The sequence below is a fragment of the Danio aesculapii genome, chromosome 3 (genome assembly GCF_903798145.1).
Source record: "Danio aesculapii chromosome 3, fDanAes4.1, whole genome shotgun sequence".
NCBI lineage: Eukaryota > Metazoa > Chordata > Actinopteri > Cypriniformes > Danionidae > Danio > Danio aesculapii.
The window spans coordinates 62,339,588-62,360,255 of record NC_079437.1 but is presented as its reverse complement, the minus strand read 5'-3'; the positions used below and the strand labels follow the sequence as shown (position 1 = coordinate 62,360,255).

The following is a 20,668-nucleotide window of genomic DNA, read 5'->3' as shown; positions in this document are numbered from 1 at the left end:
AGCACTTCTCACAACACAGCTGTTTTATACACATCAATACTGTGTAAATGTTCATTCCTAACCTTTAAACTAACTGCAGATCAATGACAGTGCGAAACAGCCTACTGTAACATCTGCAATTTTATAAAATAAGTAAATAAATGAACGTATATGAACACACACAGACCCTTACAGTCTCAGATATGTTATCAATTACAGAAGAACTACACACAGCAGATGTTTAGTCCTTATTTGGGTTCAAAAACAACACGTAATATAGCCCACAGTCGGTGCAAACCTCTCATCTGTGACTGTAATCTTCAGCAGCACATGTAGCCTCTGTTAGACAGTAACTCCATCATTGCGAGTTCTAAATAGTCCAAAAGGCGATGATAAACATGGCAGATTGTTTGTGATTCAGGTTGCTTAAACAATTTGCTTCTGTGTTTTGTCGAGCTTCTCCTTTGTTTTTTCGTGCGTCACTCTTTGCCCTTTTCTTTTCAGATAGGATCAGATGTCGGAAGCACTTCAATAATGTTATTATCAACTCAAGAAGTTCGTTATTTCAAATATAGACACACACGCAAGACAGACGTGCTCGTAAAAAAACTACGGGCCACAGGCAGGAGCGTAGCAACCGGGGGGACAGGGGGGGGCTACGTCCCTCTCACTTTTAGAGACCGACCATTTAGAAACAGGTGATTAATAATTACTAGAATGTATGATCTCATACAGCTGTCCTCCCCACTTTTAAAATGTCCGCTACGTCCCTGGCCACAGGGTTGATTCTGCTCTTCTTCTTGGCTTTGTGGCTGTTCATCAAGATGACGACAAGGTTTGTTTGAGTTCTCATCGACTATGGCTCGTTATTATATGTATATATTATTACGATGTAATGTCTCGGCTGTGCATTTAAAACATGGCGGTTTCTTTGTTTTCATTCTCATGCTTCTGCGTGTGACGTATCTCTGTAAACCAATAGCGTTCAGCTGCGCATCTTGCTTTGGTACCCTTTGGCCTGCTTGGTACCCTTTGCAAAGAGTGATCAAAAAGTGGTATGGTACGGTTTAGTTTGGTAGGCCTTTTGGCAGTGGAAACGGCCATAAAAGTGTACCGAACCGTACCATATGTATGCCTCTACGAGAAGTCCCCATAAAGAAAAAATAGATACATGTTCACATGATCTTAATAAGCATCTTGACAAAATATTATTTTTTGGTACTACAAAAAGAATGCAGATGATTCCAGAAGACATACTAATCCAGCATCAAATACAATAAATTTGTTTAAAAGGTTCACTTGTAGAGAAAAAGAGCTCCCCCTTTACCTAGGCTGGCTACAGGCCTGAGTTGTAGGCAGTGCTTAATTTGTGAATTGCGAAGTCCCGGAACAAATTGGGGTAACGTTCCAGCATGCTACCCGAGGAGGGAGAGGTGTTGCGGACGAAAGTGACGAGCCACCTCATCACGCCACATCTTTTCTATGAGTTTGCACACATCTGCTCCATTCAGTGTCTGTCCGCAGCAAATAGAAAACAATGTAAAGATGTGACGTGCCGCAGAGATGCTGTTTGCCAAATATTTATGAAACTGTTCTTCTCTCAGCTGCCATCATTTTGTTTATTAGAACATGCAACACAAAAACATTTACAACTCCACCCACTGCAGTGTAGTGTTGGAAAACAGTATACCGTCACTCAGCCTTTTCAAACATTTTTCAGACATGAAACATCCTTTGCACATGAGAAAATGTTTAGCTGCATTGATGTCATGTGTGCAGCTTTTTGTCCATGTTTTTTAATCTGCGCTGAATGAGTGAAACTAGACACTAGGGATGCTCATTTTCAATCTTTTTTAAAAACCGGCATAGGCTGTTTTACTTCAATCATATGGGTTTATTTTGACATCAAATCAAAAAAAAGCAGGCTACCTCAAATTAATCGCAAAAATAAGCATTAATTTTGCTTTTGCTGCTTCTTTCTTCACTTGTGCAAAGAAACTGAGGTGTTTATGATGCAATCCAGGACAGAGGCGATCAGCATCAGCGCTGGTTTGACCATCAACTTGTCTCTGTCAAACTGTGGCAAGCTACATCCTTTTCACTCGTTTCATTTTGCTTTTTTGGCAAAATACATCTGTAGGCAAGTGTGGTTGCACCTGTTAACACCCCATGAAAAGTATCAATTAAAATAATCGTTTAACTAATATCATTAATCGGTTAAAAATGTCTCCTTTTGGTTAATGCTTAAACAGTCAATATGAGCATCCCTAGTAGGCACTCATCATGTCTATGGTTTCTCTACAGCACAGGTGTCAGACTCAGTTCCTAGAGGGCCGCAGCTCTGCACAGTTTAGTATCAACCCTAATTAAACACACCTGATCAAACTAATAGAGTCCTTTGGGCTTGTTTGAAACCTACAGGTAAGTGTATTGAGGCAGGTTTGGAACTAAACTGTGCAGAGCTGCAGCGGTTGACACCCCTGCTCTACAATGTGAATCCTCTCATGTGTTTTCAGGGTTCACAAATCTCTGAATTTCTTATCACAGTGTAAAGACTTGCACAGTTTCTCTTCAGTGGGAATCAATTGATGTGTTTTCAGATGTACAGACTGATTAAACCTCTTGTCACATCGTGAACACTTGTACGGTTTCTCTCCAGTGTGAATCCTCTGGTGCAGTTTCAATTCTCCAGCTGTAATAAAAGTCTTCTCACAGTCAAAGCACAGATACTCCCACACCAGTGTGGATCTTCATGTGTTGATTAAGGGATGATGGTTGACTGAAACTCTTCCCACACTGAGTGCATGTGAATGGTTTCTCTTCAGTGTGGATCATCACGTGTTTATGAAGATGTGATGAGTGGCTGAAACTCTTCCCACACTGAGTGCATGCAAATGGTTTCTCTCCAGTGTGGCTCATCATGTGTTGATTAAGGTTTGATGATTGGCTGAAACTCTTCCCACACTGAGTGCACGTGAATGGTTTTTCTCCAGTGTGGGTCATGATGTGAATTTGAAGACTGTTTTTGCTTCCCAAACTCTTTCCACACTGAGTGCATGTGAATGGTTTCTCTCCGGTGTGGATCATCATGTGTTTATTAAGGTGTGATGATTGGCTGAAACTCTTCTCACACTGAGTGCATGTGAATGGTTTCTCTCCAGTGTGGATCATCATGTGTTGATTAAGGTGTGATAATTGGCAGAAACTCTTCCCACACTGGGTGCATGTGAATGGTTTCTGTCCGGTATGGATCATCATGTGAATCTTAAGACTGCTTTTGCTTCCCAAACTCTTTCCACAGTGAGTGCAGATTAAACGATTCTTGTCTCTCCTTTTCAAAATACCATCAGTTTGTAAATGAGTTTTCTCAACTTTGACATGATGTTCCTCCTCTTTGATCTCCTCTTCCTCTCCAGTTAAGTCTGAAATTAAAAAAAAGTTGAGTTTTTAGTAAGTCATAGAAACTCATCAAAAGCAGAAGAGAAAAGAGACTGAAAACACTGGCTACAAGTTTCAAGTTTACACTTAGCTATTGTTTGATACTAACGATAGGTTTGGCATGCTGTCCCGTGAGAGAACCCTGAGCTTGGAGATACTTGAGCCCATGGCTCCCGCCTGGTCATTTAGCATAGAAGGGTGTAAGAGATCAGGTAGGTTTAGAGAGCTAACCCCTGGTAAAAGAGGTAAAGGGGGAGATGGGGGATTCTTCAAAAATGAAGATAAAGGAGGGAAGACAACATGGGCTATTTATTGTAGGCGTGGGTTTATCTGATTGATTTGGGGATGATTGTTAATGCGAGACCAGCCTCGATCAATCATAGCACGTAATCCACTCAAAATTACTTTATAAAAACTTCACTTCAAGATTTTACACTTAGCTACTGCTTGATATTAATTGCAGGTTTGGCATGCTGTCCTGGAAGAGAAACCTGAGCTCAAAGATACTTCAGCCCAGGGCACTCACATGGTCGTTTAGTATAGAGGGTTGACTGAGATCAAGTAGGTCTTGAGAGCTTCGCTGCTTGGCCCCTAATAATTTGCAATTTCCTCTCTCTATGAACTGCCACCTAATAGTGGTGGAGGGGTTTGAGTGTCTGAGTGATTCTAAGAGCTATGTTGTCAGGGGCTAGACGCCCTTAATTAAAATAAATAGCCGCACTGCTAGCTGATCAACACCTGGTAGTGAGTTGGATCTATTTGCAGAAGAGGAAATAGAGCTAAATGTTTTGTGATTGTCCTCTAGGAATGTCAAGTTGAACCACATTGTTGGTTGGCTTGTAGGACTCCTGAGGCAGCTGATGGGTACTGACAGCTCAAGCGTGCTGTAGTCTAGGGGGTTGTGGAAGCAAAAACTTGTGCCTGGGAAGAGTTCAGGGAGACCATGAAAGAAGACTACAAAGCTGCAAAGAGATTCTGGCAAACCATCCAGCACCCCAGGATGAGAAAGCAGTTCCCCACCAACACGGTTTACAGCAGAAGTGGGGAGTTGTTGACCTTGACTGGGCATGTATGTCAAGATAGTGGATGGAATACTTTGAGAATCTGCTAAAACCAACAAAATTCTGACTTATTCCCAGTGCATGTTGGGCTCCAGCAGGGCTGCCTTTTATCACCAGTTCTGTTCATTATTTTTATTGACAGAATTTCAAGGTGCAGCCTAGGACCAGAGGGGGTCTGGTTCAGCAACCACAGTATTCCATCTCTGCTATTTGCAGATGATATTGTCCTTTTGGTTTCATGGGACATGGGCCTTTAGCAAGCACTGGGAAGTTTGGTGCTGAGCGTAAAGTGGTAGGGATAAGAATCAGCACCTTCAAGACAGAGGTCATGGTGCTTGACTGGAAAAAGGTGGCTTGTCGTTTTCAGTTGAGGAGAATCTTTAATCCAAGTGGAGTTCAAGTATCTGCGGTTTTGTTCATGAGTGACTGAAGGACTGAATGTGAGACTGAAAGGCAGATCAGTCCAGCAGCAGTAATGCAGTTGATGTGTTGGTCAATTGTGGTGAAGAAGGAGCTGAGCCGAATTCACAGGTCAACCTACGTTCCTGATTTAAGCTTTAAGTCAAGACGGAAAGGACAAGATCTTGAAAACAAATGGCCAAAACTTGTTTCAGGGTGCACCCTCAGAAATAGGGTGAGGAACTCTTGCCACCTGTGAGGAACTCACAGTACAACTGCAGCTGTCTCGGATACCTCCTGGACTCCTACATAGAAAGGTGTTCTGGGCTTGTCCCACTGGGTAAAGGCCTCAGGGAAGACCCAGGACAGGCTGGAGGGACTGTGTGTGTCTACTTGACGGGAACCTTGCAAGTCTCCTCATGGAGTTTCAGTTGAAAGTACATCAACACACTGAAATAAAAAATAAAAAAGTCTAAACAACTTTTAGTTCTCACTAACTTTAAGGCAGTCCTTTGAAGGGGATCTCTGAGGTGATCAATTATACAAGACGATGATGATCCCTTTCATATAAATGATGAGTGCAAATCATAAATTGATGTCTGAAATATCCATTGGACAACGTCAAAATACGAAAAGGCCAAAGCAATTGACCAGTTAGCTCTGATTTATCTAAAAGTAAGATATGTTAAGATTTACGTTCTGAAATTTTTACCAGCAAGCTAATGTAAAAATATTCTACAAATTTTAATATTGGTAAAAACTCTATGCAGAAATCAGAAAATATTCATCAAATTTGTACTCTACTCCAAAAAGTAAATGTAGACTACAAAAATCTTGAACTTGAAAGTAAAGAAACTTTATTAATAAAAGAAGCACATACACAAGACAAATGAACCGGCTTTCCACACTTAAGGCCTTGGTATACTGCAAACCAAATTGAAGAATAAACTAAGATGACGAAATTTTTAACAAACTCAGACTGACATAATGTTCTTATTGAGTTCATTTAAACAGTTGGAAACAGCCCCCGATTTTTGGGGAATTGGTTTAGGCTCCTAAACACCTTTGAGCTACTATTGGCCCATAAAGATTACGCAATCAGTGGGCGTCTCCTGGAGCTCCCCCTTCTTTGATGTGCGGTTTCTTCCCATTGATTTGTTTCTCATTCAGAGGTTCAGACAGAGAACATCAATCAAAACAACAACACTAGCCACAAGAATACACTGGAGAGTGGAGCAGCAGAGCTGTACAGAAGTATCCGCACCTGTGCGATCAATCGCAGAAAGTTTTTAAAGACTCAGAAGTGGACACACACCAGATCAGAAGCCCACCTCATAACAGCACATATTTTCTATTTTTGCACACTTCTGCTCCATTCAGTGTCTGTCCACAGCAAATAGAAAACAATGTAAAGTTATAGTGTGCCGCAGTGGTGCTGCTTTCCTTACTCTCTCAGCCGCCATCATTGTTTTTAGCAGTTCATGAGAGGAGCGCAACACATTTACAACCCCACCCACTGCAGTACAGGAGTATCAGAGTGTTGGAAAACAGTATACCATCACTCAGCATTTACAAACATTATTTCACTATCAACTCGTCTGTCGTGGCAAGCAATATCCTTCTTTCCTCTCCTTTCATTTTGCTCCTTTGGAAAAATAGATCTGTAGGCACATGTGGTTACACATGGTTACACCCCGCGAGTTACTAAATATGTGTTGCATATTAATGCAGCAAACATAAAAAATACTAAATAAAATAATAATTTTTAACTGATACCATTAATCAGTTAAAATTGCATCCGTTTGGTTAACGGTTAAACATGTGCCTCCCTAGTAGATACTGAACGTTTCTCTCCAGTGTGAATCCTCTGGTGCAGTTTCACACCTCCAGCTGTAATTAAAGTCTTTGTACACTCAAGGCACATAAACTCTCTCATACCAGTGTGGATTTAGGTCTGATGATTGGCTGAAGCTCTTCCCACACTGAGTGCATGTGTATGGTCTCCCTCCAGTGTGAATCCTCTCATGTCTTTTTATTTTTCGTAAATCTCTGAACGTCTTTTCACAGTGTGAACACTTGTGCGGTTTCTCTCCAGTTTGAGTCATTTCATGAGTGTTCAGATTTGGGAACTGATTAAACCTCGTCACAGTGCCCTTACAAAAAATTACTGCAGTTTTTAAAGGAATACAGCAGTTTTAGTAACTTCTGGAAAGTGCCGTTTTTTTAGACACGAAAAAAAACTGTATTTAAGTATATTACAGTATTACTGCAATACAACTGAAGTACTACAATACACTTAACTGCAGTACAACTACTGCAATGGTACTGAAGTACTAGAACTACTATAATGCAGTATTGCAATACATGTTAAACACTTATTGCACTTAGGTATAGAAGTATTAAAAGTGCACCTTAGTTTTATTATGTATTGCAGTACAGTAGATGTATTTCTGTAGTTATACTTCTGAAAAGTGCAATACAATATATTGTGGTAGTACAACTGAAGTACTGAAACCTCATTAGGAAACCATGGTCTACCTAGCAGGAAAAACAGTAGCTGTACTGCAGTTGTATTGTAGAATTACTTCAGTTGTAGTAGTAGCAGTACTGCATTATAGTAGTTGTAGTGCTTCAGTACTATTGCAGTAGTTGTACTGTAGTAGTAATTGAGTTGTATTGCAGTAATACTGCAATATATATTTGCAATAACTTTTCAGAAGTTTCCTAAAACGCCAGTATTTCTTTTAAAATCTGCAGTATTCTCTTTTTTTTAAACTGCAGTTATTTTTTGTAAGAGCCCTCTCAGTTAATTTAATGCAGGGATGTCCAAACTCGGTCCTGGAGTGTCGGTGTCCTAAAGAGTTTAGCTCCAACCCTAATCAAACACACCTGAACCAGCTAATCAAGCTCTTACTAGACATACTAGAAACTTCCTGGCAGGTGGTGTTGAAGAAAGTTTGCAATTGTACTTAATTTTACTGCAGTTATCCTTCTATATACTGCTGTTGTCCTGCAGATTTACTTCACTTTACTGCAGTTATTTTTTGTAAGGGTGTGAACACTTGTACGGTTTCTCTCCAGTGTGAATCCTCTGGTGCCGTTTTAGGTCTCCAGCTGTAATAAAACTCTTCTCACACTCAAAGCACATATGCTCTCGTATACCAGTGTGGCTCTTCATGTGTAGATTAAGGGATGATGAGTGGTTGAAATTGTTCCCACACACAGTGCATGTGAATGGTTTCTCTCCAGTGTGGATCCTTATGTGTTGATTAAGGTGTGATGACTGGATGAAACTCTTCCCACACTGAGTGCAGGTGAATGGTTTCTCTCCAGTGTGGATTTTCATGTGTCTATAAAGGGATGGTGCTCGGCTGAAACTCTTCCGACAATGAGTGCATGTGTATGGTTTCTCTCCAGTGTGGATCCTCATGTGAATCTTAAGATTGCTTTGTCTTGCCAAACTCCTTCCACACTGAGTGCAGGTGAAACGATTCTTGTCTCTCCTTTTGAAAATACCATCAGTCTGTAAATGATTTTCCTCAATTTTGACATGATGTTCCTCCTCTTTAATCTCCTCATTCTCTTCAATTAGGTCTGAAATAAAAAAGTTGAGTTTTTATTAAGTCATAGAAACTCATCAAAAGCTGAAGTGAAAGACACTGGAAACATTAGCTACACAAACTATAATGTTGGTGCCCATTAATGTTAAATAAATCAGATCATGTTTAGTTCTGATTTAATCTGAGTTCACATTTGTAAAGGGCCTGCTTTTATTTGTATATATTCATAAGTGCAACAGCATTCTGTTTTTGTTAAATTAATAAAACAGATAGGGAATACGTGTTCATTTTGTGACCGACCATCAAATGTGTCAGAATAAAGAGCTGAATCTCCACGAATATTTAGGTAACAGAAATGACAGACCTGACATCTGCACCTTAAAATCAGCCAACTCGTTTTGAAAACAAATGTTCTCTGGTTTAGTAATCCACATGAAATGCATTTAAACACAAATCACATGACACCCATGTGAACTCATGATCGCCCACAAACACACATCAGCTGTGGGTTCATCAACAGAGAGAAGTTCATTTAATTTTCATCTTCAAGAATATGATGAAATTAGGACCCATATAACCTCAGAAGACCACCACGACTGGATTCTGATTCGTTGAGAGGATGATGTGTTACACAAGTTGTACATTTCAGAACCCAGCCCAGGAAACTTCTTACAGGTGCAAATCTTTATTGAGACGTGCTGGTTGTTCTGCAGTCAAACAGCATCTTCAAGAAGTCCACGAGTCTGCAAGAGACTCTCACAGTCTACATAAGTCTAATTTGATCTGCAAGAGTCTAATTTTGACAGATTGGCCTTGTCTAATATATGTTTAAGGAGGGGGCGGTGTTAAGGTGGAGATGGCTAAAGAAGTCATGTAAAATGGAAGATGGCTCCAGAACCTGTTCAGACACTGACCAGACAAGTTAATCAACAAGAGTTTCTTTGGACTGAACAGATCCAAAAAACTAAAGCACAGTCCTTGAGACTCTGCCCATAGGTTTAGGGAGCACATGATTTAATCTCTTTTACTCACAAATGATGTTGTTCTGTTGGCTTCATCGGACATGGACTTTCAGCATGCACTGGGGCTGTATGCTGCCAAGTACGACGTTGCTGGGATAAGAATCTGCACCTTCAAGTCTGAGGCCATGGTGCCTCACCGGAAAAAGGTGGTTTGCCATCTCCAGGTCGGAGGAAGTCCTTACCCCAGGTGAACATGAGATTGACAGGCGGATTGGTTCAGTGGAAGCAGTAATGTATTCGATGTACAGATCTGTTATAGTAAAGGAGCTGAGCCAAAAGCCAAACCTCTCAATTTACAGGTCAATCTACGTTCCTATTCTCACCTATGGGCCAGGGCATACTGGAGATACTATGTCTCTCGGCTGGCCTGGGAACACCTCATTTTGTACTCGGTTTGGATGAAAAAAAAAAAACAAACATCACCAGCTGCTCATTCATCTGCTTACATCACTTTCCCTGCAGCTCCACACATTCAACACAATTTACCAATCCAAATGAGATCATCCACCATTACCCCATGTAATGTGGTAAATAATCCTGGGGTGATTCTGGACAATCAGTTGTCCTTCAAAGAGCACATCGCTAACACAGTTTGCAACTTGTCTGGTCTTCAATCACCACCCATGTAACTCCTCTCTTTACCTCTCTGCATTGGTTAGGTCAAAGCTTGGATCAAGTTCAAATCATTGTTGCTTGCTTACAGAACAACCACTGGCACTGCATCCTCTTACATCCACATGCTGCTGAAGGTCTACATCCCCTCCAGGAGCCTCCGGTTGGGGTGTGAGCAGTAAGTCACTTTCCAAAACCTTTTCATTCACTGCTGGTGAAATAACCTTGCCATTCCCACATGGACTGCAGACTCACTGGTATCATTCTAAAAACTAAAAGGCACATCCTGTGTGTACTGCCTCTTCTTGTTGACTTGCTAAATGTCTCCTCGATTGTAAGTGGCTTTGAACAAAAGCCTCTGCCAAATAACTAAATATAGATGTACGATAGGGTGACACTTATGAAGCCAGATCAATCTCAAAAATAATACAGTTTCAAATTAAAACTAATACATGCAGAGCACAACTCATTTACAAAATCTAAATCATAAATTCAAAACAATTTGTGAATTTACAAGATCATGAATATTTCCCCATATAAATTGTGTTTTGTGCATTTATGAATTATGGCTTAAACTTACAAATTGGATTTGTGAATTTAAGAACTGTGTGCTACATCAAAAAATGTAAGGAGATGGTCATTACTAAATTTGCCCCTCTAGGGCAGTGATTCTCAATTCCAGTCCTGGGGCCCCCCGCTCTAAACATTTTGTATATCTTCCTACTTTTTTTGCTTCAGTAAGATTGCTGTTAGAAATGGTGTTAGTGAGGCCGGCAGGGGGCACTCAACCTGTGGTCTGTGTGAGTCCTAATGCCCCAATATAGTGAAGTCAGTAAGTGCCATCCTTTGAATGAGATGTTATACTGAGGTCCTGACTGTCTCTCCACTTCACTTATAGCTGGTGTGGGGTGAAGCACTGGCACTGTTGTCCTGTGGCTGCAGTTACATCATCCAAGTGGAGCTGCACACTGGTGGTGGTGTGGAGAGACCGCCCTCGTGATTGTGAAGCGCCTTGGGTGCAACATAAATGCGATATATAAACACACATCAAGTTACATTACTTAATTAGTTTTTGATCTGAATCAGGTGTGTTAACAGAGAGATCCATTAACTGATCCTTGTGTGTCAAATATAAATGTGCAGGGCTGGAGGACACAAGGACTTTAGAACAACTGCTCTGGGTACTCAAAATAGCAAACTAATGCACTCAAACTAAATTGCCTTTCTAAAATTACTTCTCTACTTTAGTTTATCCCTGTAAATATTTCTTTACAATATTTAAATCAGTTTGATACTTTAGTCATTTCTCTACAATAAGCACCCTAGCTTGCGTGTGAGTGAACTCCAACAGCCAGTTGATAAAGGTGGTCTGATAAACTTCATTATGATCTCAAAAATATAATTATTTTTATTGACAGAGTTATAGGCACAGGCTAGGTCCATATCTGCTATTTGCAGATAACATTGTACTTTTGGCTTTATGGGACATGGACCTTCAGTATGCACTGGGATGGTGTGCTGCCAAGTTTGACTTGGCAGGGATAAGAGATGGCACTTCCAAGTCAGAAACCATGGTGGTGGACTAGAAAAAGGTGGCCATCTCCAGTTTAGAGGAAAGTCCTTAGCCCCAAAAGAGTTGAAGTGCTGCAGTTTTGTTCACAAGAGAGGGAGGGATAGAATGTGAGCTTAAAAGACGGATCAGCGCAGCGGCAGCAGTAATGGAGTTGATGAGTTGGTCTGTTGTGGTGAAGGAGCTGAGCTGAAAGGCAATGTTCTTAATTTACCGCTCAATCTACGTTCCTACTCTCACCTATGGTCATGACCGAAAGGATAAGATCTAACATACAACAAGAAACATTTTACAAAAGCGTTACTACCCGCTTATTTGAGTTCCAACTAAATATTCTGAATGCAAATTATTTATTAAAAATTGTAACTCAAAAACCAATCAATCAATCAAAGCAACCAACAAATGTCTAGGGATAATAACGAAGAAAGAACTTAGGATGTAATCACAATTAAAACTTTCACTAGTAGTAGCCATAGAGTTCTGGGGAAGATAGCACAACTACTCTTGTATACCCATTGAACTGTTCTGGAGCTTCACCTTCTTTGATGTGCGATTTCTTCCCAGAGATTTGCTTCTCATTCAGGGGGTCAGACAGAGGACATCATCTAAAACAACAACACTAGCAACATAAATGCCCAACTGAGCCTGGTTTCTCTTTTTTCCTTCACTTTCATCAATTGGTGAAGTTTGTTCGTCACCGCTGTCTCTCCCCTGGTTTGCTTGGTTGGGACTTATGGAGATGCGCATTAATGGATTTGCTCTTCAGTGTCTGGACTTTTCCGTTTTCTGCAGTGAAAATTAAACCACACTAAACTAAACTTCAACTTTGAAAACTGGACTGACAGTTTCAACGTACTAGAACTTCTGCGTTCTGCTGCTTTGACACAATCTACATTGTAAAAGCGCTATAGAAATAAACATGAATTGAACCGAATTGAATGAACACACTGGAGAATGAAGCAGCAGAGCTCCACAGATGTATCTGCACAGGTACAATCACTCGCAAAGAGACTTTAAAGACTCAGAAGGGGGGCACACATCAGACCAGAAGCCCACCTCGTCACGATACATCATTTCTAGTTTGCACACAACTGCACCATTCAGTGTCTGTCCACAGCAAATAGAAAACACTGTAAAGATGTGACGTGCCGTAGAGATGCTGTTTACCAGATGTTTATGAAACTGTTCTACTCTCAGCCGCCATGGCGCAACACATTTACAACCCCACCCACTGCAATGTCGGAGTGTTGGAAAACAGTATACCGGTAATCAGACTTTTCAACCATTCTTCAGACAGGAGACATCCTTTCACACGATAAAATGTTTTGCTGCATTCTTTCTCCACTTGGTCAACTCAAATCGGTGCCACGCAATATCCGTTTCGCTCTTGATTTTACTTCTTTGGCAAAATATGTCTGTAGGCAAGTGTGCTTGAATCTGTTAACACTCCACATGTTAACAAATATGTGTGGTGTATTTAAACAGCAAAACATAAATACAAACAACTTTTAAGTGATACCATTAATCGATTTAAAATGCATCCTTTTGGTTAACGGTTAAACGGTCAATACGAGCATCCCTAATAAGACACTGATGTAAGTAATAAGACATGTCTATGGTTTCTCTCCAGTGTGAATCCTCTCATGTCTTTTCAGGTTTCGCAAGTCTCTGAATTCCTTTTCACAGTGTGAACACTTGTAAGGTTTCTCTCCAGTGTGAATCCTCTGGTGCCGTTTCAATTCTCCAGCTGTAATAAAAGTCTTCTCACAGTCAAAGCACATAAACTCTCTCACACCAGTGTGGATCTTCATGTGTTGATTAAGGCATGATGAGAAGCTGAAACTCTTCCCACACTGAGTGCATGTGTATGGTCTCTCTCCGGTGTGAATATTCATGTGTTGATTAAAGTTTGATGATGGGCTGAAACTCTTCCCACAATGATTACAAGTGAATGGTTTCTCTCCAGTGTGGATCTTCAGGTGTCTATTAAGATGTGATGAGCAGCTGAAACTCTTCCCACATGGAGTGCATGTGAATGGTTTCTCTCCAGTGTGGATCTTCATATGTCGATTAAGGGATGCTAATCGGCCAAAACTATTCCCACACTGAGTGCATGTGAATGGTTTCACTCCAGTGTGGATCTTAATGTGTAGATTAAGGGATGATGATTGGTTGAAACTCTTCCCACACCGAGTGCATGTGAATGGTTTCTCTCCAGTGTGGATCCTCATGTGATTCTTAAGGCTGCTTTTTCCTCTTAAACTCTTCCCACACTGAGTGCAGGTGAAACGATTCTTGTTTCTCCATTTCAAAATACCATCAGTCTGTAAATAATTTTCCTCAATTTTGACATGATGTTCCTCCTCTTTAATCTCCTCATACTCTTCAATTAGGTCTAAAATAAAAAAGTTGAGTTTTTAGTAAGTCATAGAAACTCATCAAAAGCTGAAGTGAAAGACACTGGATACACTGGCTACGCAAACTGTAATGTTGGTGCACATTAATGTAAAATAAATCTAATTTATTTTTATACGTTCATAATTGCAACAAAATTATGTTTTTGTAAAATAAAAAAACAGATAGGAAATGCTTATTCATTCTGCGCCTGACTGGAAAATGCATCAGAATAAAGAGTTGAATCTCCACGAATAAACTCTCAAAACTGGACTGAGACAGTTTCAATTTACTAGAACTTATGTAAAGCTGCTTTGACAGAATCTACATTGTAAAAGCGCCATAAAAAAGATGTTAACAGAAATGACAGACCTGACATGTGCACCTTTAAATGAGCAGACTGAAAAAAATGTTCTCTGGTTTAGTAATCCACATGAAATGAACACAGTGCAGAACTCCACAGTCTGAACTGATTATCAACTAATAACTTCCTGCATTCAAACACAAATCACACAACACCACCCACGTGAACTCATGAATGCCCACAAACAAATACATCAGCTGTGGGTTCATCCGATGAGACTACCTTCATCGCCTTCCCCACACCTGGGAGAGTTACGGAGGGGAGAAGCCCCATAGGATAGTAGCACACAAACTGTTGATGCCCAGAGAGAACCAGAATGTCAAGAGTGTAACAGATTACTACCTCTTATTATAAGCTGTGTATACCTGAAATAAGCAGATCTGCACGGATGTATCGCCCTGGTAGAACTATCGTCCCGTCCACTAAAGACGAATTTACAAATAACCTGATCTTTCTCTATTTCTAAATGTACCCGCAAACGGAAATGTCCTTGATGTAGTAACCAGCAGTATGGATGCTGTCTTCCCTAACACACTAAATACTGTGGCACCCATAAAAAATAGAAAGAATAAAACTACACTATGGTATAACAATTAATCATACTCGTTCTGCCAAAACAGTCACTCGCACCATTGAACATAAGCAGGGGGAAAAACAAATTAGAGATCTTTAGAATTGCATGCAAAGATCGTATGTCCAGCTATAAATCCGTCAGGGCAGAGCACCTCCACAAACTGATAGAAAATAATCATAACAATCCTAGATTTTTAATTTAACACCATCGCTAAATTAACAAATCATCGGTCGTCTCTGGGACAAAATCTCCCACTGCAAATTAGTAGTGAGGACTTCATGAACTTTTTCAGTGACAAAATAGAAGGCTTTAGACAGAAAATAGCAGATGTTAAACTTACTGTACAGACTTATAGTTCAGATTCATTAAACATTAAATAATCTACAGTGCTTCTAAATAAGACTGGAAGAGCTAGATAAACATACATTTAAAAAAGCTACATGTATGTTAGACCCAATTCCAACAGAATTACTGAATTAGTTGCTACCTGTAGTAGCAGAACCTCTTCTTAATCTAATTAACCTTTATCTTTAGGCCATGTTCCAATCCCTTTTAAGATGGCTGTTATAAAGCCTATTATTAAGAAACCACAACTTATCCCAGCATCTTATCTAATTATAGGCCTGTTTTAAATCTTCCATTCATGGCAAATATTCTAGAAAAGGTTGTGTCTGCCCAATTATGCTCCTTTCTACAGATAAACAAGATGATTTCAGGCCTCATCACAGTACAGAAATTACGTTAGTGAAAATAATCAACGATTTACTCTTAGCTGCTGACCGAGGCTGCATTACTAGTTTTACTTGAGCTCAGTGCTGCATTCGACACTATCAATTATGATGTCCTCATTGATCGCTTAAATCATTGTAAAGCCTGTCTCTGGACACCTGTAGAATTTTAGTCATACTTAACTGACCATTACCAGTTTGTAAATATAAATGGACAGCTTTCACATGTCAGGCCAGTAAAAATATCAGGTGCCTCAAAGATCAATTTTGGGCCCTTTGCTTCTTACAATATACATGCTACCCCTGGGAGTCATTATAAGAAAACAAGGGATCAGCTTTCATTGCTATGTGTGCAAGATACATCCTCTAGATCCACTGGGACGCATCGTCAGTGATGTATCCTGGAGTCACTAGGTGTTTTGTGTCTTTCAACATCAGACACCTTCGCCCAGGTGACCCAGCTGAGGTTGATCCTAAACCCTCTACAGCCCACATCTATTGACTCACAGTGGGTCTTCCAGCCCACTTCCTGGCCTTTCTTTACTATCTCCTAGCACTTTGAGCGTTTCCTTTCATTTGCCTCTTCCAACCGCTCTTCCCAGGGCACTGTGAGTTCAAGCATGATCAACTGTCTTATTGACTCAGAAATTATAATTATGTCTGGTCGGAGTGATGTTGTAATTATGTGCTGTGGGAATTTTAACTGTTTCCCCAGGTCAACTTGCAACTGCCAGTCAGGGGCTGAGTGGAAGAGGCCTGACCTTCTCCTTTGCAGTTGGCAAGGTTCCTCCCCAGCTTTCACAAAGTCAATCCTTTTTTTCAGGGCAAGATGGTACCTACCGGAGATGATGGCATTGCATATGCTTTCTGCCACCACCTTCAGTACTTGGTCATGCTACCAACGGTAGCGCTCTTCCACCAGGGCCTTTGGACAGCTGCTCAATATGTATTGTAATGTTCCCCTACCAGAGATTAACTGGCATGCCGTCTCAATCCCACACATGAAGGTTGGCTGACTCTCTGTGGTCATTAAAAATCCAATGGCATTTCTCGTAAAGAATGGTGGTGTAACCCCGATGTCCTGACCAAATTCCCTCTGTTGGCCCTTACCCATTTTGGCCTCCCAATCCTCCCCATCCACTGAATTGGCTCTGTCACCGTCTCTCTTTATAGGAAATCATTTGTTTTTGTACAATAAATCAGATCAACTGTTCAAAGCTGTTCATCATTATTGTTCTTCAGGCTTACTAATGAAGGATCAGGAATAAACACCAACCTATTTGTTGTTCAGTGTCTTCATGTTTAATTCTGCAGGGTTCTGGATCACTCATGTTCTCGCTGTCCTTCAATCAACTCTTCACTGGAGCCTGATAGGAATATTCCAGTGTTTATAGCTGAACTGGAGGAGGAAGAGCTTCACTGGAGGAGGAGGAGCTTCACTGGAGGAGGAGGGGCTTCACTGGAGGAGGAGGGGCTTTACTGGAAGTGGAGCTTCACTGGTGGAAAAGGAGCTTCACTGGAGGAGGAGGGGCAGATCTGCCAATATTAAAAATACTAATTAACACATTCTGTTCGCTTATATTTGAAGAGTTCAGATGCAAAAGCCTCTAAACACCACTTGCCTTTGACAGCAAAAGCCACTACGTTCTGAGAAACAATCAAAAGGCTCGAATAAAATCAAATATTTCTGTTCTAGTCTTGACACTAAAGGACACATTATCCAATTCAAAACACTTCTCACACTGAACTCACTGTGTGAGAGATGAGACAAATGAAAAATCACACAAGTGCAGGAAAATCAGACGATCAAGACAATCTTGAAAATAATAACTTGTATTGAAAATGTTGACAGAGGTTTGTGATATAAGAATTAGAGGTGCATTAATTAAATGTTTATTTTTCAGGAGCGATCGCTTTGATGTATAGACCTGCTACTATTTATTAAAATTTGACAGAAGAAATAAAAATTTAGTATGATCGGAAAAGGACTCAGTCAGTGTTTTCATAGCCTAAAGTGTTTGCAGCCTAATCTACATTTGTAGTTTGTGTAAATATTGAGTGCAGCCCTGTTTTTTATATTCTTGTAATTTAGTAGGCTTATATTCTGTTTTGTTGTTGGAAACGCTGCAGGTGCATGAAAATTCTGTTCACACATGTTAAATCAATATTTAAAAATGAAATGTGTTGGTCAGACACAATATAGACATCAAATAATTATTTTTAATTAAATGATAATTTAATATTATTCTGGGCTGCGTTTTCAAAAAAAAAAAAAAACATCATTAGCCAACTAAGGTCGCAAGTTCCATCATTACATAGTTCGTTGATTTGGCGTTTCCCGAATCCACCGTTCCAATGAAAATTCGCAAACTTTTAAAGCTTGCAACCGCACCTCTAGAACTGTATAGTCAGAAGCAGAGTTCCTGGGTAAGTCTATTCCCAGTTATACACCATGCCCTATTCATTTAGAACATTCCAACATTTAACGTTGTCATGTTTACTATTGCGCTCCCTTCGTAGTGCACTTTGAAAACATTTTTGCCATTTTGAACGCAGCCGTGGCTCATGATGAAAGCAATAGGTGACCTATTATTTAAGTCTAAAAAATTGTTTAATTACATCTCCAAAGCTTGTGAAAACAAAATATGTAGCATATGTTAATGCTTTTAATTTAAAGTAGGTTATTTATTAAGAAATGTATATGACATGGGCCTGTTTAGAAGATGGGCCTGTTTCTGCATGTGTCAAATTGTAAAAAGTAGACTTTTCAAAAATAAATAAATAAAACAATATCCTACTTGTTAAATGATAATAATAAATAACAATAGTATTTATTATTATTATTATTATTATTAAAGAAGGATTTTTTAAAAATTTCTTAATAGCCTACTGTAAATTAGGCTTTAATGATTTATATGAGAATACGTGATTTTATATGGAATATTCTCAATAATATTTGACAAAAAAATGCTAATTTACAAGAAAAGAGGTCTGACAAATGTAGAGGGTTTTGCATCTGAACTCTTCATATTTTAAAGCCATATCAGCAGCATTGGCTATATTAATTATTCAATATATAATTGATGATCATTAGTGTTTCTGAAACATCATTAATCAGTTAAAAACACACAAATAACAGCAACACTGATAAAGTCTTATAAGCTCTTTCAGTCTGATCAATGATAAATATTGTAAAATTCCTCCAGAAAACACATTTTTAAACATTTGCCTTCAAATATTTCCTGAATAAAAACATTCTCTAATATCATATGCAAAATAAAACTTTTACAATAAAGTAAAAGGTTATAAATAAAAGTTTTAGAATGAAAAATGCAATAAAAACAGAGAATTCCCCATTTAATGTGCTCTGTAATGTTGCAGAATTAAAATGGCAACATGATTATAAATCCATTATATGTATGATTGTTTTGAAGCCTATGCAGCAGAGATTGATTATATTAATTGTTATGTATTTATTTCTCATAAAAAATGATAAGCCTTAAGGACATTTTAAGTTAAAAATAAATATTTAAGCACTCTTAGGTCCACTTCTCATATGCAGAATAGTCAATATGTATAATAACCCAGCATCAAATGTAGTAACCCATATTTTCTCAGCTGCTACAGGCCTCTCCAGTCTTACATTTCTACGCTGTAACAAATGTGTTTGTTGGGAAGTTGTTTACAACATACCTCTGAAACAAGCACTTAGTGAATGAATGAGATGGAGACACAAATGAAAGGTGCCCAGATAACCCGTGAGTAACGCATTACACAAGTGTTTACAGCGTAGCATCGAGCTAAAAACAAGAGAGTATATTAGCATTGAGCACATATGTTAAAGCAGTTCAACCCGCAAGATAATTGCAGCAAATCTGCGAACGCTACAAAGGTCAGATATAATACACTTACTTTGAATAGACGCACAACACCCGTAACAGAAGTGGAGTTAAAGGAATTCAACAGCAAACAGCAAAGCTCTGCACTCTCCGCTCTCCGCCTCAGACTGAGCGCCGGGGGCGGGAGATTTGCCTGCACGCTGATCAGAGAAAGCCGATTGGCTTCCTGTAGGTGCTCAGGGAAAGCCAGTACACAATAATTTTATTGCTTATTAAGCCTGATTTCTTCTACTTAATAACCGTCTGAAGGATTTGGACCTTTTAAAACTGCAGTTTCTGTGAACGTGCAGCTTCAAAATGAAGGATTAAACAACCTTTTACAAAGGGAGCAGCGATTCCTACTGTGCGTCCTTCTGGAGTGTTTAAAACAGATTAATTTACTAAAAAGATTAAAAATCCTATAAAATTTTCAGGTTTAGTTTTAATTTAATTTGACAAATTTTAAAAGCAAAAACCCTGCAATGAAACAACATTAAACATTAATTAGACACCATTCTTTTGCTGGATTTCTCATCTGCTTTTGTATTTCTTCTAGCATAGTAGCTGCTACATTTGCAAATGAACTTTTATTAGACAACAACATGATTATGGAAGCATACGAGCAACAAAATTCATTTATGCATTTCTGTATTTCAATTTGCATTTTGCAAGATGTATGTGTAATGTCTGGTGCAAAACGAAAATTAATTTACATCGTTTGCATTTCTCATTTTAAACACAGTTTTAATATGTAAATTGTATCCATGTTGTAATGCTTTTAAAGCTGCAAAATAAATTGAAAATGCAATACACAAACTGAATTTGATGTGTATACCCACATATATACCTCACACAAATGCCAACAGACCCAGTCGAGGCTCAAACCAGTGACCTTCTTGCTGTGAGGTGATTGTGCTACCAACTGGACCCCCATGATGCCAGTGTGCAAAATATGTCCGTGAAAACTCTTCAGTACTATTGCATTTCAGTACAATGTGTTTTAGACCAAGTATAGAAATCCGGGTCTGTAAAACAGAAAATATTAAGTATGTAATGCAATTAGCCGACGATTATTAATCTGTAATTGGC

General features: G+C 39.3%; 1 protein-coding gene across 2 annotated transcripts; it reads right to left on the bottom strand.

Moving 5' to 3' along the window:
- Positions 1-1,617: 1,617 nt before the first annotated feature.
- Positions 1,618-19,741, bottom strand: LOC130221822 (gastrula zinc finger protein XlCGF49.1-like). 2 transcript variants are annotated; one of them, XM_056454422.1, is made up of 3 exons: positions 19,614-19,741; positions 16,978-17,237; positions 1,618-3,401 (listed from the first exon to the last, which is right to left on the bottom strand). In XM_056454422.1, exons 2-3 carry the CDS (start codon positions 17,030-17,032, stop codon positions 2,695-2,697), a joined length of 762 nt encoding a protein of 253 aa, XP_056310397.1. In that variant the 5' UTR covers positions 17,033-17,237; positions 19,614-19,741; the 3' UTR covers positions 1,618-2,694. The 2 variants fall into 2 exon arrangements, with proteins under 2 accessions (XP_056310397.1, XP_056310398.1); XM_056454423.1 differs by lacking the exon at positions 1,618-3,401 and adding an exon at positions 5,763-8,471.
- Positions 19,742-20,668: the final 927 nt, after the last annotated feature.

Bases quoted from the DNA above. Each gene is read 5' to 3' on its own strand.
- LOC130221822 (XM_056454422.1), bottom strand. From the start codon at position 17,032: ATGAGTGATCCAGAACCCTGCAGAATTAAACATGAAGACACTGAACAA. The intron at 3,402-16,977 runs GTTGGTGTTTAT...TTTTAATTTCAG, and splicing joins AGACACTGAACAACAAATAG to ACTTAACTGGAGAGGAAGAG.